This window comes from Phragmites australis, chromosome 1, assembly GCF_958298935.1.
Source record: "Phragmites australis chromosome 1, lpPhrAust1.1, whole genome shotgun sequence".
Lineage (NCBI taxonomy): Eukaryota > Viridiplantae > Streptophyta > Magnoliopsida > Poales > Poaceae > Phragmites > Phragmites australis.
Window position 1 is genome coordinate 41,190,918 of NC_084921.1, and position 24,051 is coordinate 41,214,968.

The window sequence follows — 24,051 nt, forward strand, 5'->3', positions numbered from 1 at the left end:
GCGGTTAGACCCTTACCGTCCTCTGAAAAGACGGTAAGCAACCTCGCTCATGCCATAGACCCTTACCGCTGTCCCATGGGACGATAGGCCTTACAGTCTCCTGAAATGGCAGTTAGCCCCCATGCATGCACAGTAACATGTGGGAATAGTACTTGATGGCTTCAATTTTCCCTCTCATCTTCTCTATTCAAAACAGTGATCTTCTGTTGCTAAAAAATTCTAGAACTTCTTGTATATATTTCATAATCCATGTGCAACCAATTTTAATTGAATTCACCCAAAAATATTGTGTAAAACTTAAATTAAAATTCTCCAAAAAAGACTATTTTTATAACTTCTAATAATTGTTAGGGTCTCAAATAAATTTCTAAAAATCTTGAAAAATTCACTAATATTCTTCTTGTATGATGTGATAATTTCTAAAATTATTCTACCCTAGGTTATATGGTAAAAAAACTCAGTTCCTTTGTAATGCTATATTTATATGTATCTTTTATTTATGGTGAAAAAATATAGCATTATAAAGAAACTTACTTTTTCACTATATAACATTGGATTGGAAATAATTTTAGAAATTATCACATCACATAAGAATAATATTAGTGAATTTTTCTATTTTTTAAAAATTTATTTGAGGCCCTAATAATTATTAGAAGTTATAAAAGTAGCTTTTTTGGAGAATTTTATTTTAAATTTTACACAGTCTTTTTAGGTTAAATTCAATTAAAATAGGTTTCATATGGATTATGAAATACATAACAAAGTTATAAAATTTTTAGAGTAATAAAAGACCATTGTTTTGAATACAGAAGATGACAATAAAAATTAAAGTCACTTAGTATTGTTCCCACATGTTACTGTTTATACACGGAGTTAACCGCTTTTTAGGGCTGTAGTGCCTACCCATTTCATAGGAGTATGATAAGGGCCTATAGCATAAGTGGAGCTGCTTATCGTTCAGAGGGCAGTAGATATTTATTTTCATAAATTTTTTCATTCAGAGTATATTTAAATAAATATTTATGTTAGAAAATAAATAAATAAATAAACTCGGCTATTCACCGTCGGTACTTTGGAAACGCGTGGACCCTGGCAGAGCTGTGCAGCTGATCGGCCCAGACTAGGACTGAGCTGGCCTGATTTTTTATTTTTATATATTTTTTCTGAAATTTGCAAATATGTGAGTCTGTTTAGAAAATTTATTGATCTATACGTGTGTGCCCGTTGGATGGGTGAAGGTCTACGTGGATCAATGCTGTAAAACTGCTCTTTCACTCTAGTTAAACCTTCACTGTTTATTAAAAAGCTGCTAGGGAGAGAGCACAAATAGGGATGGTAATTTTATCCATGAGTTCAGTACTCGTGAATACCGTGCCCGAAGGGCGTGAGTACGGTCTGAGATTCTACTCATAAATATAGCGGGTTGGGTGTCTATGAAGTTTTGGATCAGATATGAGTATTTTAATTTATCAATGGGTATCTACAGTATACCCGTTAAACATGCTATAACCTAATATTTTCAGCCTAGCTTATCTCACCTAACCCTACCTTTTTAGCCTTCACTCGACCGGTTAGCCCATCTCAGCGCATGACTTTTTCTTTTTTTCTCTTGAGGCTGAGTACGAGGAGCAATTCTTTGATCACAAGTCAACAAGCACCCTACCCTTGTGATATGATAAGAAAAGGGCTCAGGACGGTTCAATTCTTGTTCTCATATTGTAATGAATCGAGATTCCCATTCTATTACTATCGTGGGTCTTATACAATTGATCGGTAGTAGTTTCTTCACTGATAGGCCCAGTGAGGGGAGAGAGATTGTTTTCATTTCTATTTTACGGTCTGGCAGAAATGTGTGTCCCAAGAGCGCAATAGAGAGTAAGAGACTTCACGATGTCCACACCATCTTCCCTGAGCGCCGCCCTCGATCGACCCATCCCCAACCGCTGCCCGTAGCCCTCGTTGTTGAGCTCCACCCCCGGCCACCACCGTACTCGAGTGCAACCTCCAGTCCACTGTCCCCAAGCATCACCCCCGACTGACCCCATCCCCGAGCACTGCCCACAACCCCGTCCTTGAGCACCGCCCTCGGCTCCCCTTCCTCCCCTAAGCGTCGCTCCACACTCGCCACCCCCAACTAATCCTTATCCCTACCAGCTACCCACAGATTTCGGTACCTAACAGGCACTAGAACAGACATAATATTATACCCGTCATCCTTTACAATTTCGGATCAAGTAATCTGAATCGAATCTCGAATCAGACACAGTTATACTTCATCAGCACAGGACCTGACTGGTTTCCATCCGTAGGCACGAAACTACGGATGCAAGGCTCCGTGCGTTTCTGCAAGTGAATTGCGTGAACACGTAACCGTGGACGGCCATGAACCCCACGGCCACGGGCATACTCGCCTGTGCCTGCCACGCTCTCTTTGTGCAGTGCCAATCTTTAAAGCCAGGAGCCAGGAGGCAACCAAATCCACACAACCAGCGGCCCCAGAACGGCCACTCCCTCCCTCCCCTCATCCTCACCGCGCGCGCGTCTCGTCCTCGCCACCGGGCAGCGCGGCAATGCAGACCCTCCATGCCGCGCCGGCCTCCTTCCTCGCGCCTCCCGCTCCCCACCTCCTTCCCCCAACCCCACCAGCCCCAAGAGGTGAAGTGCCTCTCGTCCTCGTATCTCTCTTACCCACGTGGGTGATACTGAATTGCTGATACCTCCGTGGTTTGCCTCCATGGTTCTTGCAGCCACTCTGTTAGCAAAGGCTCCTGCTCCTGCCACCGTCGCCAGCCGGACGCGCGCCTGGTTCCACTCGACGCCGCGCGCGAGCCGGCGCCGGCAGTGCGCGAGGGCTGCTTCGTCCGGTGGTAAGCGTCGACGACTCCTCCCGCACTTGCACGTGTTGCTAATGAGTAATCAGCAGCAGCAGCAGCTCCTAGTTTTACCATAGAAATCTGGAGTCAGTCCTAAAAAAACTCTGAAATAAGCTCTATGTACGGTGTTGCCTGTTGAGGTGCTGTTTCTCATGTCATTTTTGCTCAAAACATTCGGTCGACTAATTTATCAGCTGGTGCGACAGTGGCCTCGGTGGATGATTCCAAGAAGGATGTGCTCATAGCACTCTCCCAAATTATCGATCCTGATTTCGGCACGGACATCGTCTCATGTGGATTTGTCAAGGATTTGGAGATCAGTGAGACCTTGGAAGAGGTAAAGGGTACTCCTTCATCAAATTAGGATTGTGATGGGCGATGAGATCCATTTAATTGGCATTTGTGGCTTATTTTGGTCGGCAATGTTTCAGGTCTCATTCCGTCTGGAGCTGACGACTCCCGCGTGTCCAATCAAAGATGAGGTGAGGCTAGCTGTCGTATCTACTTCCCCGAAGAATTATTCACTAATTCTTTGTTTTAGGGTGTAAAAGAATAATGCGAAAACATCTAGACGAACTTTATATTATACTTATTCTTGTGAAAAATGGATGCGAATTTGATTTGTATATCTGTTAGTCAAAAACACTCGGCTACATATTTAACTAGCACTTTTGGTGACAACAGTACATTATCCGTCTTGGCTTCTGAGTTCCAACTAATCATTTTAAGTGCCTATCTTGGCTTGTGCTCTACAGTTCGAAAAAAAGGCAAACGAGGTTGTTGCAGCACTTCCATGGGTCAAGAAGGTGAACGTTACAATGTCTGCGCAACCTGCACAGCCAGTATACGCAGGGGAGCTTCCAGAAGGACTACAGAAGATTTCAAACATCATAGCGGTTTCAAGCTGCAAGGCAAGCCTTTTAACTTTTGCATATCAGCAAATCTCATAATTCCTTTCAGTAAATAAATTATGTTTCTTCAGGGAGGAGTCGGTAAATCTACAGTTGCTGTAAATCTCGCATATACACTAGCTGGAATGGGGGCTAGGGTTGGAATTTTTGATGCTGATGTCTTCGGTCCAAGCTTACCAACTATGGTTTCTCCTGAGAACCGGTTGCTAGTGATGGTAAACCTCCTAGTTGAACTATAATGTTAGCATCGAATTTAGTACTTGCACTAATAATGGTAAACAGACTTACCTTTAGAACCCAGAAAGCAGAACTATTCTTCCAACTGAGTATTTGGGCGTCAAAATGGTGTCTTTTGGCTTTGCTGGACAAGGAAGAGCAATCATGCGAGGTCCAATGGTTTCAGGAGTCATTAATCAGTTGCTGACCACTACTGAATGGTATGCCAACTTGCAAGGTTGATAATTGGTACATGTTAAAAGACATCACGTGCACATAATAATATAGGAGACTTCAGTAGTCCAGTTATGTTCCCAAGAATGTTCTTAATTTCCTGGTAAGAAAAGAACTTATGATATTGTTTGATTCATAAAGGGGCGAACTTGACTACCTTGTCATCGACATGCCTCCTGGAACAGGCGATATACATTTAACTCTGTGTCAGGTGGTACCTCCAATCTGTCTGTTGTACTAATCACATGTAACATGAATAATCCTTCAAAACATTGTGAAATATTGCATGTATGAAATATCAGGTAGCTCCATTGACTGCAGCCGTGATTGTTACCACCCCTCAGAAATTGGCTTTCATTGATGTTGCAAAGGGAGTAAGGATGTTTTCTAAGCTGAAGGTGTGTAACTTGACATAACATGATGCATTCATAGCCTAATGTATCTAATATTGTATTGACCTGTTTCTATTTCCTATTTGGTCGCCAAGGTTCCATGTGTTGCAGTTGTTGAGAACATGTGCTACTTTGATGCTGATGGAAAGCGTTATTACCCATTTGGACAAGGTTCTGGATCTCAGGCAAGACATTGACATATTGGTTAATTCATATTTCCTATAGCACATTTCTCTTGGATAGTTATTGAGTTGCTTATGGAATGCAATTATTCTTTCAGGTCGTGCAACAGTTCGGAATACCTCACCTCTTTGATTTACCAATACGGCCAACTGTAAGTTCAATACTAGCTGCTTACACTTGACTAAAAATGAGTGTGGAATGACAGTTTGTTAATTTTATACAGCTTTCAGCTTCTGGAGATACTGGAATTCCTGAAGTAGTGGCTGATCCCCAAGGAGATGTTGCCAAGACATTTCAGAATCTTGGAGTCTGTGTTGTTCAACAATGCGCTAAAATTAGGCAACAAGGTAAGTTAATGCCCCAACTTACAATGTTAAAGATGTGCCAGTAGTTCAGGGAAGTAGAAGATTGCAAGAAAGACACGAGAAAAGCCTACCATTTTTTTGGTGCAACCATTGTTCCCACATACATATTACAGAAAGAGACTTGTTTCTCGTTTAATGTTGTGTTCAAATTGTTTTCTTTTTCCTTGTCTCAGTTTCAACAGCAGTGTCCTACGATAGATCAATTAGAGCAATAAGAGTGAAAGTTCCAGATTCAGATGAAGAGTTCTTGTTGCATCCAGCAACAGTAAGACGGAATGATCGATCTGCTCAAAGTGTGGTGCGTATGCCCTTTCATCATTCAATGCATTGGGTATATATAGTTCTAACACCAGTCCTTAAGGCTGCCAACTAAAACCATCTTTGTGTATTCACATCAAGAATGGAGTCTATTTTAAATTAGATAGTAGATCACCATCATCAGAGTCCAAAAGCTACAGGCAATCCTTATTTTTCAGAAAGTTAAGTCATGCATGGTCTTTATGTTTTTAGAAACCTATTTGCCACAATTTGGCTTTTATATTTACAAACTAAGAAGTTCTTGTCTGTAGGATGAATGGACAGGAGAGCAGAAAGTACAGTATGGCGATATACCAGAAGACATTGAGCCTGAAGAGATTAGGCCGATGGGCAACTACGCAGTTTCTATAACTTGGCCTGATGGATTCAGTCAGGTAATATGACATCATTTCTAGGGAATATATAACATGGTTAGATCCATTCCGTCTTAATTCTTGTAATATTTTGAGTATAAGAAAAGTTCTGGAATTTGTCTAGATGGTACTATCGTATTTCTGAAAATAGACACATGGAAGATCTAAAATGCATATGCATCTGATGCTTTGCAGATAGCACCTTATGATCAATTGGAAATGCTCGAGCGGTTAGTGGATCTTCCTCGTGCAGCAACACCTGCAGTGGCGTCTTCATGATACAGTAGAGATAATATTCAGTTATCAAGGAACAAGGAAATAAACTTTTGATATAATTAGCAAGGTGGCGTACGCTAATAGCGTGGCTAGCCTCGATGCAATATTTTGTTACGATAATCTTTTATTAAAAATTAGTGTCTTTAATTTTTTATAAGGTTAGTGTCATTTAGTTACAAAACGAATAAAATTAGAAGAAAAAATAAAAATTATATCAATGAAAAAGAAAATTATGTATACTTCAAATTTGTACCCGAATCGTATATATGTACTAATTTGATTCGTACACATTTTGATCAACTGTCCAAATCGTGTGTTAGATTTAGACAGCTCAACTAAAATCAGAATAGGTTTACCTTACCGTTTTGTGCCTTGTCTGCTATCTGCTTATGTGATGACCTTACGCTATATGGTTCTTCTTAATCAATTATCTTAGTAAGAATTTAAAAAAATCATTATTTTTATTATGAATTTTAGCTATTGATTAATTATATTTTACATTCTCTTTATTTGGGTATTTGATTTCTATAATAATTTGATTTTTTATAAGATTATATTTGATATGGATCTTTATTTTTTCTATTCTAACCCAACTTTTAATTGTTTTATTTAGACTCTTTATTTAGATATTTTGCTTCTAAACCGTATGGAAATTGAATTGCTAATTTTCCATAAATTTTAATTTCAAATTTAGGTATTTATTAAGTGTATTTGATATGGACTCTTTGGTTTCCAAATTTAGCTATTTATTAATCATATTTTATACGAGTTTTTAGTTTAATCTAGACCATTAGATGCACCTAACAATGAGTAGTCTAAATTATTTTCTTTTTTCTGATTAACGTGATAATTTTATGACTTTAAAAAGCGAACATTGTGGCTCATTTTTCATCTCAAATAATAATATAATAGATACGCTCTCAGAATTTTAAGCCTACAGAGAATTTTGTAAGATTGTCACAAGTAGAACCAGCACTATTTAATTATTTATATTGAAATAAATACATCATTATTCTTACAATCATACTCACAGACGACAAGCGTGCTCTGAAATGATGATTTCAGTGACAGTCGGTGTTTTTCTTTCTTCGATGTTACTGTACTCACGGGCCTGCTCATGAGGATTTTACAGCTTTAACTCCAAATTCATATGCTAGTATTACAAAATTTGAACACCCTAATCCATTCAAATCTAGTGAATGTGTAATAATTTGCTATATTCTTGGTATCTTTTACGAGAAGAGTTCCTGGTGTGTCAATATACTCCACATCCTGAAGCCAACTGAGAAGGACGAGAAGGCTTAAGAAAAACAAAGAAAAAGGAGATGGTGACAGAAACATAAACATACGAGGAGGAAATGGAAAATGGAAATCCACTACGTGTTTTGCACTATCCACAGGCCACATGTCACCAAACGTAAAACGTCGTGCAATAGACTTCTTTAGGAATTGCGCTCGAACTTTGTTAAATTAATTTCAGTACGAAATTGCGAAGTTATTTGACCCCTTCTGTTTACCTGATCACAACACAAAATAATCAATCCCCTTTATTCATAGTAGTTATCAATTGCATTTAGATTTTTTTTTCCCCAAAGAATCGGCACTACCATGTAACTAATTTTTTGCTTCTCGGTGATGATTCTGCCAACAGGGTTGGAATGCAAACTAATGAAATTCCATAATCCACAAACATAGTAGCTATCGACATATTCAGATTCTTCAGCAAGGTGCCACACCAACCCTAGGTACTAGTGCCGATACTCGCCCCGCCAATCGTTGGTGTGCCCACGCGATTTAACCACTTAAAAGACAAGTCCAAACTCCAAAGGATTAATGAAACCTAGCTCCAGCAGCCCAAGCTGTATAGATATATACACACACCATTGATTGCACTCATCTATACTTGCTGGTTCAGAGAAAGAAGATACCCCAGAAATAATTCTGTGCACATGATATCTTGGTATATGGTTCGCATCATTTAAGCCACTTGTGCTCCAAAGTCTTCTTTCCTTCGTTTTTTTAAAAAAAGTCTTCTTTCCTTAAATTCCAGCGTCATTTCTTAACTTCTCCGGTCTGAGTCAGCGAAAGGAAAAATATTGCCCAAATCATCCTACTGCGTCTCCCCGTTGCTACGATGCCCGGGTTTGTCGTGCCAGACGATCTTAAATTATTGTGTTCAACTCTTCATGGCATTAAAAATAGTCTTGTTCTTTCCTTGACTTAAAATTCACGCGCCCATATATTCAGCTTACAACACTATTGCAGCGTATGAAATTCATTGCAGAATCCATAGAGGAATGAGGAGGAAGCTCCACAGCAGGCTTCGAGGCTGAAGAAGATATTTCCCGGGTAATTTGCTAGCTCCTTTTCCTCTACTGGTTTCTCCACAAATGTGATTGCTGCATCTCGAATCCATGATTCACATTCTCAAGTCCCGGATCCAGTGTGGATCATGAATTGTTGATAAGTCCGATGAGAATAAAAGGCGCTCTTGATGTGCCACAGAAGGGTTGGGGGAATTAAGGCGAGGTGACAGAGAATGTGGATTTTATCCATCCGTTGAAGGATTAAGCGTCAAGGGGAAAGCGGGGGGAGAGTCATTTCAAGACTTGTAGGGTTTATGGGATTGGTTGATCCATCTGTGTTTCTGGAAGAACTCTGAAGATTTGCCTTGGGCTTGGAGGCTTTGCTTCTGGTTTCGTCTCAACTTCTTTACCGTCTAAATTTCAAATGTACATGGAGTTCTACCTTGATCGAATGATCGATTTCTTCTTTCATAAGTACTAGTTTACTTTGTTCAAAGATGTTGTATCCCATAGTGTTTACAAGCTTACTATTTCTCCTTTTTCTTGTGCAGAGAGATCAGAACAAGCAACGAGCGAAATGACGTCGCAGAAGGACCTCTTTGATGTTTCAGGGCCCACGTATTTGACGTATGTGAACTGGTGAGTTGTTTGTTGCTTTTGTTTCTGGTTGATTGAATCTCGAATGATCTTTTGCATGCCTTGAAGTAGAAAGTAGAAACAACTACTGTAGTGAGTGGCATCAGTTTAGATTTCTATTCCTGGTTGAGAGAACGAGGCATAAGTATATTTGGTTTTCTCCAACTTGAATTCTGAATGAACAAGCCCAACGATCCTAATCAAATAGTAGAACCCAAGTCCAAACTACATATTCCAGCCAATGCCAGTATATACAGTAAGCTGTCTTTGGATTTATTTCCTATATTTTGTCAAATGATGATACATGATTATGCTACTGATTTATATGTCCATATATGCCATGTTTTCTTTTTGAAATAAGAAGTATCATATCATGTGAATTGCTAACCTGTACAGATTGGCGACAAGTCGCTGATCGCCTTTGTCATCTGATGTTTTGCTCCGGCCAGGAACTGTCCGCACCACCGGCGATCAGTCATGGCGAGCCTTGTCCAGGGCGTGTACGTCCTGGAGCGCGACCGGCAGTGGAACCGGCAGGGCCCCGACGCCCGCGCGCCGGCATGGTGGAGGTTCTTCCACTTCGAGATGAGGCAGGTGCTCGTCGACGCCGCCGACAACTCCATCTTCGGCGCCGTCTACGTGTTCCAGCCGCCTCTCCACCTCCTCGACCCAACGGCCGCCGCCAGCGCCCCGCACTACGTCGTCGCCTTTCGCGGCACCATCACCAAGAAGGGCTCGGCGAAGCGGGACCTCGAGCTCGACCTCCAGCTGGTCCGCAACGGGCTCGAGCGTAAGTCCCGCTTCGGCGCCGGCATGCAGGCCATCCACGACGCCGTGGCGGCGGCTGCGGGGCAGCACGACCGCGTCTGGCTGGCGGGCCACTCGCTGGGTTCCGCCATCTCGACGCTGGGCGCCAAGACCATGGCCAGGGCGGGCGTCGTCCTGCCCACGTTCCTCTTCAACGCGCCGTTCGTGTCGGCGCCGGTGGAGCAGATCGGGGACCGGTGGGTGAGGCAGGGCATCCGCATCGCCAACAGCTTCGTCACGGCCGGTGTGGCCGCCGCCCTGCAGAAGGGCCACGGCGGCGTCCACGACGCGTCGTTCGCGGCGCTGGCGGCGTGGGTGCCGAACGTGTTCGTGAACCCGGCGGACCCTATCAGCGCGGAGTACGTGGGGTACTTCGACCACCGCAGGAAGATGGAGGAAATCGGCGCGGGCGCCGTGGGGAGGCTGGCGACGAGGAACTCGGTGAAGGACCTGCTGCTGGGCATCGGGAAGGGAGGCGGCGGCTGTGAGCCGCTGCACCTGTTCCCGTCGGCCGTCCTGACGGTGAACCGCGGGCCGTCGCCGGACTTCAAGGCGGCGCACGGGATCCACCAGTGGTGGAGGACGGACCTGGCGCTGGAATGCAGCGCTCATTACTACTCTTGATATCAACGCTTAAACTTCGGAGTCGATTGAATTCTTGAAACTGAAACACAGGTTTCATGAACCATCTTTAGATTCTTGAAACTGATCCATACCATTCTTCGGAGCAAGCTCCGCCGCCACCTCGTCTAAGGCAGGAGACGAGTTGGTGCTCCCTCCCCCTCGAATCTTCGATTGTCCATCTTCAACAAAATCGGTTGTCGCTGCACCATTTCTTCTTGGATGACGGACTACGGTTGAAGCAGAGATTGACATTAAGAGAAGGCGTAGTGTACATTTAGAGATAGGGTACACAAGAAACCATGGTTGCACAACGTGGGTGAGCGACGATATGGCGTGACAACGTTCTTGTTTCGAGCCATAGCTTTGGAGGAGAACAGTGAGCCATGACAATGGTGGATGAGTTGGGGGCGGGTGGCAACCCCGATTGGGGAGTTTGGGAGGTGCCATGAGGTTTCAACAGCGACGAGGGGTGATGGCAGTAGGAGCGTGACATACGACGAACTTGCTGAGAGCATTAGACGATTCATGAGGGAGTCGTAGGGCATGCTTGGTTATTTACCGCACATGGCTTTACCCAACTTTCAACATTATAGTCTCGGGTAGTATCAGTGTCAAATTTTCTTACCAAAAGTTTGGGCTGCCATAGTTTTTATAATGAACAAATCGTTTGCCACACTAGTGGTAGGATTTGGCAAGAGTTTAAGTCTCAACAGCTAGGCCTCAATGAACAGAAAGTTTGGAACGTCAAATATCTGCAGTCGGTCAAACTTGTCTGCCACAAGTGTGACAACTGTAGCCATGAACCAAACTTGCCTAAAATAATTTGCCATTTGGAACTAAAATTGCACTATGGGTTGATGCATTTCCAGTGTTGGTTTAAATAGATCACAAAACTCTCAACAATTGAATTGTTAGGTCATTGAACTTGGTTGTTTTTTTAGATGAGAAGAACTTGTTTGAGTGCCATGTCTGGCTATAGCGGAGATGACTGATGGGTCAACGACAATATCTTCATTTTTTTTAGGGGAGACAATATGTTCATTTGCGAATAACCCTTGGCACCAGCGGCGGATCCAGGGTAGGGGGCCTCAAGCCCCCAACCTCAGTGCACTTGAGAGCCCCCAAAGGCCCCTTCAATTTTTTGGCATGAAATAGGAAGAAGAAAGTGAAAGTTTATCTAGCCACTAAATGTGTTTTTGTAATTAATGATAATACCTATAGACTAAGAATTATATTAAGAATTGTTAGTAGGTTATTCCATAGGTGATGCATGAAAGATTGAGCATGGATTCATTGAGGAATGCCATGTGATCAAGATAGATGCATTAAGATGAATGAGCTCTAAGTGGTGCCCATAAGATGAAGGAGATACTTAAGAAGATTGACGATAAGCGTGAATGTTAAGTCCTTTGTGGAAATTAAGTGACTAAAGATATGATATTGTTAATTGAGTTTTATAGACTAACCCATGTGTTATGTGTTTGAGAGTGAGTGAGGTTAGGTTACATATGAAGATTGGCAATAAAGAATGAAGGCCAAGTCACTTATAGAGATTAAGTGAATTAAGGTATAAAGTTATCAATTTGGTTTTATAGACTAACTCATTTGCTTTGTGCTCTAGAGTGAGTTGGGGTTAGGTTCTATAAGAAGGCATGAGTTGAATTGAGATATTCAATATGCCAAGTTAGTAGAGCAACATCAAGACAAGCTTAGTAGATAACCTATACGCTTGATGCTTGCGGTTCATGCTTTGATGGTAAACCAAATAAAGATGATATGAAAAGAGAAGTTTTTCACGCTTGGTGCATGGGAAGCAATCAAGTGAACTTCATCAAAATTCCAAAAGATCAACAGAGGATCGAGATGGAAAGTGAGAATGATCATCGTCATCAAGAGAAGAGAAGTTGATGACGAGCCTTGAATATCTATGAGAAGCGTCGGTACTTGGATGATGTGTTAATCAAGTCTGATGGGATTTCTCAAGGTAAAGGTATAACTAGAATAGGTTTTCTAGTTTTGCAGATTTCAAGGAGTTTGGTGGGAGACCGGATTATAGGATCAATAAACGTACTATCAAGAAGGACTGCTGAAAGCGTTGCTCGATTGTTGCATCATGCACTCAAACCATATGCTTAGTGTGGGATGGGTTTGTGTTGAGAGTTCGCTTTAGGAGTCTGGGTATCTAAAATGTGTTAGAGTTAATTGTTGTTGTCGGCCTTAGTAGCAAAAAGTGGTTGTGGCCAAATCTTAGTGGTGCTTGGCATGTTCCATATGATACATAGTTTAATCTTGGGGATTAAGCTTTGTACAGTGGGTGGAAGTGTTCAAATCGCTTTTCAAAGTGTTCCTTGTTTTGATATAATGTGTTTGGGATCATAAATTTAGTAAGGATGTGTAGTCCTCTGAATAAGCTTTTCGTAGAGTCTGAAATCATTGAAATCGAACATCGGGATCAAAAGTTATTGTTGTCTTTCAAATGGTCAGATATGCTGATTCTGGAAGTTCTTATTTGTGCAGTTTGAGACCAATAGCTAGTTTTTCAGAGTGGGATATAAATATCTCTTTTCCTCCTTGCATAGGGGCAAAGCTTTGGAAGTGATTTTACTGCCTTTATGGTGCTTATGAGAGGTGTTAGAACATGGTGTTCCACCTTTGAGTGCTTTCCTCCCCTCTCTATTAAGATTTCATGAGAATCAAGTCTTTGTGGCTTAGTGATGATAGATTGAGGTGTGAGGAGCTTAGGTTGGTCACACGCGTCGCATTAGTTATGTGTGTTTGAGCACTTGGCGTTGATCGTGCGCGAGTTAGGGAGTTTGTTACTCTTGGAGACCACCGTCTCCTAGACGGTTCGGTGATGGATTGCCAGCAATCTCCTCAAGTGAAGATTGTGAGGAGGCCCTGAAGTGGTTGCGGAACTCACTATCTCTAGAGTGGAGGAATAGTTGCCCATAGTGTAAGTGAGGAGTGCATGTGTGCAACTTCGTTAAGAAAATGGTTGAAAAAGATCTGACTCAAGTGTGATCAAGCTTCCTCAACGGAGACATAGAATATCGGTGGATATACGAACTTCGGTAGCAAATCATTTGTCTACGTATCTCCTTACTCTTATGTGTTATCTTGATATCCATACGTGTGTGCTTATTTGTATGTACATTGAGTTAATTTCGTGATACTTAAATATGATATTTTGCAATGATCAGAAGTTCCGATTAACCGCATCGGAATATCCGTGAACAGTAAAATCGGAACCTTAGGTGAACAGTATCAGAACATTCAGTAAACAGTAAATTCAACACATCTATTTAAAATTTCTTGTATATCTTACTAAATTTGAATAATCCTAGGTGCATGTAAAACATATCACCCCTATACACATATATCTGAGGTGGGACAGATTTTTACTCGCCCCGTCTTGTTCTGACAATAATTAAAATAATAACAAATCCGCACAAACCGGAATAGGACGGATGAAGACCTAATGAGTCGGGTGGGGGGTTAAGACCTCTAGTTGGCGCTAGGTAGAAAGCGGAACAATATCGCAGCCCACTGACCAACCCCTACTTCCTTAAAGCTAACTAGGCTTGGGCCTCACGCCCCCATGCAATAAAGCAGCCCACCGGCCCACGTACTACTTCTCCCTTCCGGCCGGACCACAGCGCAGCGGCAGTGGCGGCATCTCCTCCTTCCCACCAGGCCATCACCCCGCTCACCCATACCGGTGCTGCGCCTCCAGCCACCCCAACTCCATCGCCGCTGCTAGCGCTGTCCCAGTTGCCCGCCTGCCGGAACTGGTGATAGCCTGCGCCGATCGCTTCTGCGTTTCCCCAATTCGCGGGGCTAGCGATTCGGCCGCGAGATTCCGCCTAGCACCCAGCTCTCGTACGCCTCCGCGCTTGGACTTGTCGCTGACTTTGGGTTGAGGGTTCCGGTTTTATCTCTAGGGTTCGCTCGCAGCCGCCTTCTGCGTGCAGAAGCTCAATCACGATGTTCCCGTGGGAAATGAACGTTGATGGCGAATCGAGTGGAGCTCTGGAGGAGACGGATGATCTGGTACCTCATCCCTTTCCTTTTCCGTTGTGAAGTAAAGCTTGGTTTACAGCTGCTGAATTTCCTGTTCTGTTGTTGTGCTAAGTGCTTGCTGGTAATGGCAATTGAGTTGAAGCGAGTTGCTCAATGAAGAATGGATTAGTGCTATGTAGATACTAGTTCCCGGAAACTGCTATGCTGCCGTTCATAGTTAGGTTTGTAGCAGATTTTGTTATGTGGTGTTTTTAATCGGATCATGCTATGACGGTCTTAGAGTAAGTCATGGTTGTGCTTGTAGAGTCACATATTTTCTCAGTGTGTATGGAATAGTGTCAATTCACCATGGTGGCTACGCTGCTGTAGCATGAAAAGGCAATGCCTGCATCCAACTGCTGAGTTTGGTATTCTGTATGGGGAATTTGTTTTGAGAGATGAGTAGCCACACTAATAATTATTTTTGTAACATGAGATTTCCATTTTCTGCATGTTTCCCCACCTTTGTGTCTTAATATGGTTATCCCTCACCGATTTGGCTAACCAAGCTGGTGCTTGATGCTTCAATGGTGTCAAGTGTGGGGTGCGATATTTTTGAAGTAGATGTTACTGTTCAAACATAAAAGAAATATCCTGTTAATAACTTAGTAAGAATAACACAGTCCAATAAGTGCAGTAGTTCTGCATGCTTGCTTTTGTAGGAGTTATCTATTCACTATTCTTTGTACCTTCACTCCATATTTTCTCACATAATTATGTTTGTGCTATAATATGGTTGATCAAACTGTTATTTGCAGGAAAATTATGCATTTGAGAACGAAAGCTGCGGCATTTGTAGAGACATAATCATCGATAGAGGAGTTTTGGATTGTTGCCAACACTGGTAGGGCTTCTATCGCAGATTTATAGTTCTCAAAATTTGAGTCATCAATACTCTAACACTAGTGCATATCGCATTAAAATCTTGAGGGTCAACTTTGTGCAGTTACTTGGGAACTTCCTTCCTTGGGATATGTATTATTGGAATGTAGATCACTTACTTGCTTATTTACCTCAATGCTTTGCCTTGCCTGTTACATTTGGAGTTCAATGCTTCATTTCCAAATTGATGTTTCCAAAGCTTGCTAGACTCTCAACCTCTTACTTTGGATTAGTAACCACTCATTCTGTTCCCTTTGGAATTAATTTCTGTTCATAAGGGAGTTTAGAATAAGATTTGCAGTAGCATAAGTACCAACATAGTAATTATTTTTCAAAGAGCGATACGAAGATTTCAACTGTAATATGATGCATACATATTTGAATTCCAAATACCAGGTTTTGTTATACATGCATTGACAACTGGGCTGCCATCACAAACCTCTGCCCCCTTTGCAAAAGTGAATTTCAGCATATAACATGCACTCCAGTAAGTAGCAAAATATCATTGGTTCTGTCAACCTTTCCTTGGCTGAATTCTATTTATGGTGAAGGTATATGATACGACTGGAACTACTAATGAAGATGAATACTCTTTAACCAGGTATAGCGATTCTTAATTGTTTATGTTGTTTACTCTGTGGTTCCCTTGTTTCCTCCTAAGTCCTAAGCTAGACTATTGCTATCAAATTTTTTTAACCTTTTATCTCACAATGTTTCATGTTCATCGTCAATGTAAGTAGAGTACCTTTATTTAGTAAATCGCAGCGCCAGTGAAAGCTTCTTCTTGGTTTCTTTTCAAGAAAGTTACCAAAGGGTGATATTTGAGTCACCTGACCATGTTAAGCAGAAAATGTTTATGGTATACCTAGATGCTTGTGTGCAATCACATCATTTGCCTGTGAAGTAGTGCCATATCATTTGTCCATGAATGCCATGATCATAAATTTCTTATTTATGATTCCTCCAATCTTATTTTTAATATCTTTTCAACTATTGCTCAAAGAAATAAAGTGAAGGCCATTTTCATGACTTCTTCAATTTATGCTTCTCACTGCAGTGGTGACGATGATTGGTATGTGCCAGGGGAATGCAGCACACTTTCCTTTCCATCATACTATATTGATGCAGAAGTAACAATAATCAAATAACCCTCACCGTTTCATTTCAAACAATCGTACTTCTCTGCCTCACAAAGTTTATTGTGTGGCTTGCTGTGTTTATCCCCTTTCTCCAGACAGTAGTTTGTTTTGATGATGGTGGTTGCAAAATTCGGAGTGGACTTGTGGCAGCTGAGGATGATTCAACTTTAGATACATCAATTGCTTATGATTCCTGTGATATATGGTACACCTAATTTTGTTGTCCTTTATGAAAGTGTCCAGTGTCCATTATTAGTTGAGACTTGGAAACAATATTCCTTTTCTAATTTCATTGATCCTTAAGCCAGGTATCATGCTATATGTGTGGGATTTAATCCTGAAATGACATCTGAAAATTCTTGGTTGTGCCCAAGGTAATGTGATGTTTTCTGACTCCTCTCTTCAAGCACCCCTTGCCAGTAGTAATTACACTGGATTTGCTCAATTCTTGTGATAACGAAATTATCAATTCCATTTTATAGATGCATGTCTACTGAAGTGAAACACAAGGCAGATGTAATCTTGAAACAAAACTTCAGTGAGGAATGTGCGATTGGTTCTGATAGGACAAGTACTGATGCATCATTTTCTGGGAGGGTATCGGTATCTGTTGCTGATGAGGGTGAAACTGCCCTTGTTGTATCAATAGTTGGTGTGCATTCTGAAATTAAGGGTGGTCTATCAGAAGCTTCACTAGGCTTGACGACTTCACAGTAAGCATTTAATTGCAGTTCATATTCAAGTTATTCCAATGAGGATTTTACAGATACTGTTGCAGATGCTAGTATCCTGAGGAACCCAGATAGTTTCAGTAGATCCCACAATAAATCTTCTGAAATGAATACTGCCTGCACTGTTTCTTCTGAGCCAACAGAAAGGTCATTAGAATTTTCGCCGATACGCGAGTCATCAATATTAAGCTTAGAGCAGGGTAACATGTGAAATGAACAGTTGGAAGTGCCAAAGCTTGTGTCATCTTGTTCATTAGTAGACAGTAGTAAGGAGGCCGAAAATACGGGAAAGGAGAATGCAGTTCACAAAGGCAATAACCAAAGATCTGTAATCAAATCTCTACAACCTTCCTCACCAGGTGTGTTGTGGTCATTTGCATAGTCAGATATGCCATATTGATCGGTTGTTTTATTTGAATACGCCATGGCTGTTGCACTTGCTGCAACTACGAAAAGTGATTTCTTTGTTGATCACTGTGTTCCTTATCATTTTTCATACTAGGTAACTTCAAAGTGTGAAATGTAGCCTAATCCTGTTTTGTTGTACTGCATTCCAGAACCAGATTTTGTGTTCGTTGTATTATGTGCCTAACATGTCATCTTCTCTTTTATCAATGCAACTAGTAAGATGGTAAGATTGACTGACATAGATGTGATTGATGCAGATGCAGTTCTGCAGATGAGAACTGCTCAGAGAATGCAGTTGCCACCCAGGTGAAAATCTAGAAGAACTTAGTACTCACTTGTTTCATGTCAGTTTGGCAATTTCATTTAAGTAACCTTTTTATCTGATTATTTTCAGGCATGATGGGCATAAGAGCAGTGACGTGAAAGAAAAGGAAGACGTGGAATCTGGAAATGAAGTGAGCCACCCTGCGAAGAAAGCAAAATTGGAAGTGCAAGAGCAGGACATGAATCTAATTGGGAACTCCAGTGTTTCTTCAACGCGCAGTCATACTACTTCTAGTTCTGCAAAAGCTACTGTTGGTGATATGTCAGAGTTTGTTCCACAACATAAATCTGTTCCTGATATAATGAGTATAGTTGAAGGAGAGGACTACAGAAGGGATCCTGGTAGAGAGCAGGCAAAGCCTGTAGGAAGAAGAGCAGGAGATAAGCCTGGTCTTAGAGTGAAAAAGATCTTCCGAAAGGAAAAAGGAAAAGAATCATATGTTGTAGTTCAAAAGCTACAAGAGATAAGGGTAGTAGTTAGAGATACTGGAACTAATATACTCGAGAAGGATGAATCTTTTGATGAAAAACTCTTGACTGCGTTCTGAGCAGCAATTGGAAAGTCAGTGGATGGACCAGCCAGAAGTACCAACCATTCACTTGTAAGTACAAGGAGGTCATTGCTTCAAAAGGGAAAGAAACGTGAGAATCTGACCAAAAAGTTGTATGGAACATCCACAGGAAGAAGAAGTGCATGGCATTGTGATTGGGAAGTTGAATTCTGGAAATATCATTGCTCCCCAGGAACAAATCCTGAAAAGATTGAGACACTGCAATCGCCAATCAGTACTTCAGCTACTCAAGAAATCCCCTGAGATGGACAAGGAAAGTTCCCTGGGGAAAAAGGGAGAGAACACCGATTCCATTTTTTCCAGGTTGTATTTAGCTGATGCATCAGTTGTTCCCCGGAAGGATGATATAAAACCTCTCTCTGCCCTAGCAAGATGTGCACCATTAGATAAAAATAGCTTAATCAAAGCTAATAATAGCAAATCTCCTAACAGAGCTGGCATTTTTTCTTTTGTCCTCCTTGATATCACCAGCAGATTGGTTTTTTTTATTCTGTGGGGGCAAGAAAAAAATGGGCTCTTGAGATCCTGGCAAGAAAAAATGCCAGCTCTGTTACAAGCAAAGATCAAACTGGAGACACTGATGCTCTCAAGGGGAACTTCCCTCTACTAGTATGTGACCTTTTTTTGTTTCTAAAGTTCATTAATAACTCTAGAAATACTCATTATTTGGTTTTCTTAGGCACAACTTCCTGCGTATATGAGGCCACAGTTCGCGTCTAGCTGCAATAATAAAGTTCCCCTATCAGTTAGACAGGTAATCATATGTTTGGCATTGTGGTAGATTTCAAGGCGCCGTCTCTGATTACAAGTTTTAAGTCTGTTTGGTGGAACCGCTTTTGTATATTTTTTTAGTGCTTGGTTGGCTGCCTTTTTCTACACCATGTTGCCGAATTAGATATTGTTGCTTTTCAAATAACAGAAAACACGTTATAGTTATTATCAAGAAAATAGAGAAGGATTAACAATTGGATGATAGAATTTGTTAAACTGTTACCTAATTTGCCAGACATGATGCTGAGTTTCTCACAATTACTTTTCCATATCAGCTTAAAAAATAACTGCAGTACAACAACAGCAAACTACCCTAAGCGTAAGTATGCTTGCATTTTTTTCTAATCCAGTGACCAAGTTATTAATCGGACCTATGTATCTCAGGCACAACTGCACCGCATTGCTGAGCATTATTTGCAGAAAGCAAATTTGGATGTCATTCGCAGATGTGCAGATACTGAATTGGCTATTGCTGATGCTGTCAATGTAGAAAAGGATATTTATGAAAGATCAAATAGCAAATCAATTTACGTGAATCTTTGCTCTCAAGCTACTCGCCAGCCTGCTAAGGCAAAATCTGATAATGACACTTAAAGTCTAACTGAAAAGACTGAATTAGGCAGTGATCTGATATCACAGCAAGTTACATCTGAGGATACCAACGTTAGTGGCAGAGATACGGAAGAGGCTCTAAACAGAGCAGTCGTCTCTGATCAAAAGGGTGAACTAGGCGATGTTTTTGTTCCAGAACAAACTGTACACAAACAAACTGTTAGCTTCAGCAGTGTGGAAGAAGCACTAAAAAAAGCGGGCCTCTTTGATTCCCCTCCTAAGACTCCTGGGAGAAACACCACGGCAGTTGAAGGTATTTCTAATTCCATGACATTTTCTAATTGTCCAAAGTTTCCACAAAGGATATATTTACGTGTTGCACTGCTCTGTTGGTGAATGCAGGAGAATGCAGCCTCAGGTGCACTGCTGATTTGAACTCTGAACCGAGCAAAAGCTTACAGTCAAGTCCCAATTCTAGGGTGAAGGACGTATCCTCACTCAAAGATGACAAATTATTAGTTCCTAATGATTTTGATGCTGCAAATTGTCAAAACCTCCATACAGTGATGTCTTGTCAGCAACCAAAAACTAATTCTGAGGAGCAACAGAAGTTGACAGACAGCGGAGAAACTAAGGATACGACAGCAAATGAAACCCATGCAGTGTTGGCTGGAGCTGATAGGTGTAGTGTGCAATGTGAAAAATCAAGTGGACCAGGTAAGGAAATTGTAGTTGATAGCAACATGCCTGATAAAGGTACTGGCATGTGGAGAACTCGAGTGGTATGGAAAAAGCAGCTAGCAGCTTGCATAATCAATCTCCTCATGGGAATGCCTTGCCAAGAGAAGGTGAAGTGATTAGCAAACCAAAGAATTTGGAGCCTAGGAAAGAGAAATCGTCCAGTGACAATCCAACGTTGAACGACAGACATCCCAAAGGAGACAAGCCAACCCATACTGCCGAAGGTGGGGACGATTCAAAGAAGCCAGCACTAGATTAAGCCAATAAAAACACATCAGATTCCTCTAGATCTGTATATAAGAAGGTAACCCACTTATTTGTCGCACTGCGTTTTCTTATAACTCACTATTGTCACTTCTTGCATGTTTGGTTAGCCTGATTACCCTAGACACTGAATTCTGAATAGCAGTAGGTGTTGCACAGTACAATGTGACATGTTTACATCCTTCTAAGCCTCTTCGTTTGAATGTATGTAGGTTGAAATGTTCGTGAAAGAGCACATCAGGCCACTTTGCAAAAGTGGTGTCATTACCGTCGATCAGTATAGGTGGGCTGTCGCGAAAACAACTGGCGAGGTTATGAGCTTCCATCGTGACGCTAAAAATGCGAACTTTTTGATCAAGGAGGGTGACAAGGTGAAAAAGCTTGCCCTGCAGTACGTTGAGGCAGCCCAGCGGAAGGTCAATTGGTGCCAGATTTTGTAGAATGTAACAACGGCAATTCATCAATACATGAAGTCCATGCGGGCAAATTGTCTTTCTCGTCGAGTAGCAATCCATCATGGGTTATAGTTATAGTTCCCGCAATTTTTGTACATTTAACAACTGAGAAAACAGTTTATAGCCACAGTTTTACACACACGGAGGTGTTTTTTTATTAATCAATCCGAGCACCCGTTTGGCGCGAACCCAATCCGTTCCCTCTCCACATCAAACACAACCCGAAACCCTTGCTGCTGGACGTTGCCGAGCACGTTGAGCCCGTCCTCCGACGCCTCGAGCCCCAAGCAGGAGCACGTCCTCCGGCTGCCGACGTCCACTTGGATCAGGTAGTTCTTCGTAGGCAGCACCATGTCAGCACCGCCGGCGAAGTGCAGCACGATGGTGGGCACATGGGCCGTCGCGATCCCACTCCCGCTGAGGTCGTAGCACGCGTCGAACAACGACAAGTTCTTGGCCAACCTACGCATCCCGGCAGCGGCCGCGCGCGCGTCGAAGGCGTCGCGCACCGCCGCGTACGCGTCCCTGGCGAACCGCGATATGGCCGTGCCGGAGTCCACGACGACGCCGCCCCGCCCGGTCGCCGCGTCCAGCGCGAGGTTGGCGTTCGAGAACCCGTTGACCCGCTCGCCGTCGACGCTGAAGCCGACCATGTCCACGTAGTACTGGTTCGGCAGCCGCGGGTTCGTCATCAGCGGGGTGAACACCGTGGATGGCAGCTCCGGCGTGCGGCCGAACACGAGGTACGACGAGCTGCTCGGGACACGGGACTCGCGGTCGCCGAGGCAGTACGCGAAGACGCGCCCGTAGGCCGCCGCCAGCTGCGTCGGGAAGGACAGCATGCCTCGGCCGACGCCGAGCACCCCGGCAGCCGAGTTGAACAGCCCCTCGTTGTCGTGGCCGCACCCGAGGGTGACGTTGTAGACGTGCGTGTCGTTGGAGAAGACGAGCCTATCGGTGGCGAGATCGCCGCGGGAGCTGGAGCCGTCGGCGTACACTACCGTGTACGTGCAGCCGCCGGTGCGGCTGTCGCGGACGGGGTACTTGAGGTCCTGGCACCGCGGCGCCGAGAAAGGGATCTGCCTGTACGTGCTGGAGCTCCGAGGGTCGTTGAGCGGGGTCAACTGGCCGTAGCAGTGGCGGCAGGGCATGCACTGGAGCCAGACGAGGTCGCTGCCGGTGTCGATGATGACGAGCGTGCTGGTGGACGGGGTCCCCACGCCGAGGAGGGTGAAGTACTCCCCGCTGCTTAACGGGGCCCCGGCGAGGACGGGGGAATGGAGGAGATCGTGGGCACTCAAATTCAACGCGGCGTAGCGGGCAGTGTCGGCAGCTTGGCGGCGGCGGAGGAGCTTGCTTGGCGTGGCGTCGGGCGGGGGCGGGGGCGGGAAGAGCGCGTTGCGGTGGACGACGGGGAGGTGGAGTGTTCTTGGTACTTGGGTGGCATTGGCCGTGAAGGAGAGGACGACGACGAGCAGGAGAAACTTGGGCGGCGCCATGAGGGAGCGGTGGCGAAGTGTTGGTTGAGCCGAGGGAGCTGTGCCTCCGTACTTAAGGGTACGATGAAGATTTGGGAATGAAATGAATAGATTGATCACACGTTGAGATCAGGATTCTGGTGGCCGTTCCATGAACATTTTGATTTTGCTTCTTTTTTTTTTTTGTCATTTGCACGCATGGGGTTTCTTCTTGTGCAGCTTGCGTTTAAAATCGTTGGCAGTTATACATGCGTAACTTAGCAGCTGTGAATGCTACTAGCTTGTTGCTTTGAAAGTTGCAACCATTCCCTCAGTTTTCTTTACTAACCATCAGTTTCCTTTAAAGCACTCTTTACTAACTTAGCAGCTTGTATGAATGCTGTTCCTACTAGCTTATTGCTCTGAACCACTCCATCAGTTTCCTTTTAAGCACTCATCGTTCAGTTAACAGGGTTTGGCTGCTCGTGGGTCTCGTCAAATGGGCAGGCGCGTGCATCCCGCTCGGCTCAGCCGACGGTGCCGGTGCACGCGCGCAACGTAGGAGTACGGTATCGTGAGCAATCCTCGCTCGGGTAGTCACCAGCGTGCGTAGGCCATGAGTGATGGACGAGAGGCGCGGCCGTGGGCGTGTTAATTTTTTTGCCATCGCTAAGAAGTTGTTTCGCTTATTTACCACTTAGTTTATAACCATTAACTCAGTAAGTCCTATATTTAATTGATATAAGTATATCATAATCAAAAGGTTAATATTTTCAATGACATATCATCAATTTATTGGACAGTTGAAAGGGTTCAACCGGAGCCCATGCCAGCGAGCTCATCGACGGTTGAACCCAACCGGAGCCCATGCCAGCTGCGGAGCTCGACTGCCCGGTCCTAATGACAGTTCCTTCCAGCCGGAGCGCCGCCATCACCGATCAGTCATGAACCACCAATCTAATGAACCGAACAACTCCACAAGCAGCTCACACACGATCACACGACGAACCAGAACGTTTGGATGGTAAACTCGACGCGTACACGGTTTGCACTACTGGAGGGATCCTACCGAATGACTGTAGAGCACAGCACAACTTTTATATCTTGGGTGTAACACTGCATGCATATCAGCTAATCAGTACTCAGCATAAGCATACGACATACCGACCAAGCATATCATATCATAGACTTGACGCACAAAA

General features: G+C 43.2%; 3 protein-coding genes and 1 pseudogene across 4 annotated transcripts; 3 read left to right on the plus strand and 1 right to left on the minus strand.

Annotated features, from left to right (window-relative positions):
* The first annotated feature begins 2,461 nt into the window (after positions 1-2,461).
* Positions 2,462-6,278, plus strand: LOC133919486 (fe-S cluster assembly factor HCF101, chloroplastic). Of its 2 annotated transcripts, none has more exons than XM_062363891.1 (15): positions 2,462-2,655; positions 2,748-2,867; positions 3,068-3,210; positions 3,305-3,355; positions 3,629-3,784; positions 3,856-3,999; positions 4,079-4,221; positions 4,376-4,445; positions 4,537-4,632; positions 4,722-4,811; positions 4,907-4,960; positions 5,033-5,156; positions 5,348-5,472; positions 5,744-5,866; positions 6,041-6,278. In XM_062363891.1, exons 1-15 carry the CDS (start codon positions 2,571-2,573, stop codon positions 6,122-6,124), a joined length of 1,608 nt encoding a protein of 535 aa, XP_062219875.1. In that variant the 5' UTR covers positions 2,462-2,570; the 3' UTR covers positions 6,125-6,278. The 2 variants fall into 2 exon arrangements, with proteins under 2 accessions (XP_062219875.1, XP_062219884.1); XM_062363900.1 differs by having other exon boundaries at positions 3,080-3,210.
* A 610-nt stretch (positions 6,279-6,888) lies between these two features.
* On the plus strand, positions 6,889-11,153 carry LOC133919499 (GDSL esterase/lipase At4g10955-like). The gene is made up of 3 exons (XM_062363913.1): positions 6,889-8,470; positions 8,979-9,066; positions 9,513-11,153. The coding sequence occupies exons 2-3, from the start codon at positions 9,005-9,007 to the stop codon at positions 10,492-10,494; spliced, it is 1,044 nt and encodes a 347-aa protein (XP_062219897.1). The 5' UTR covers positions 6,889-8,470; positions 8,979-9,004; the 3' UTR covers positions 10,495-11,153.
* A 2,991-nt stretch (positions 11,154-14,144) lies between these two features.
* LOC133919508 (uncharacterized protein At4g10930-like) lies at positions 14,145-21,553 on the plus strand (annotated as a pseudogene).
* LOC133884894 (aspartyl protease family protein 2-like) lies at positions 21,554-22,891 on the minus strand. Its single transcript, XM_062324488.1, has one exon. The coding sequence runs from the start codon at positions 22,889-22,891 to the stop codon at positions 21,554-21,556; it is 1,338 nt and encodes a 445-aa protein (XP_062180472.1).
* Between the last annotated feature and the right edge of the window lie 1,160 nt (positions 22,892-24,051).

Coding starts and splice junctions, on each gene's coding strand:
- LOC133919486 (XM_062363891.1), top strand. CDS start 2,571: ATGCAGACCCTCCATGCCGCGCCGGCCTCCTTCCTCGCGCCTCCCGCT. Junction 3,785..3,855: donor TAGCGGTTTCAAGCTGCAAG/GCAAGCCTTTTA, acceptor ATGTTTCTTCAG/GGAGGAGTCGGTAAATCTAC. Junction 5,157..5,347: donor CGCTAAAATTAGGCAACAAG/GTAAGTTAATGC, acceptor TCCTTGTCTCAG/TTTCAACAGCAGTGTCCTAC.
- LOC133919499 (XM_062363913.1), top strand. CDS start 9,005: ATGACGTCGCAGAAGGACCTCTTTGATGTTTCAGGGCCCACGTATTTG. Junction 9,067..9,512: donor TATTTGACGTATGTGAACTG/GTGAGTTGTTTG, acceptor TGCTCCGGCCAG/GAACTGTCCGCACCACCGGC.
- LOC133884894 (XM_062324488.1), bottom strand. CDS start 22,891: ATGGCGCCGCCCAAGTTTCTCCTGCTCGTCGTCGTCCTCTCCTTCACG.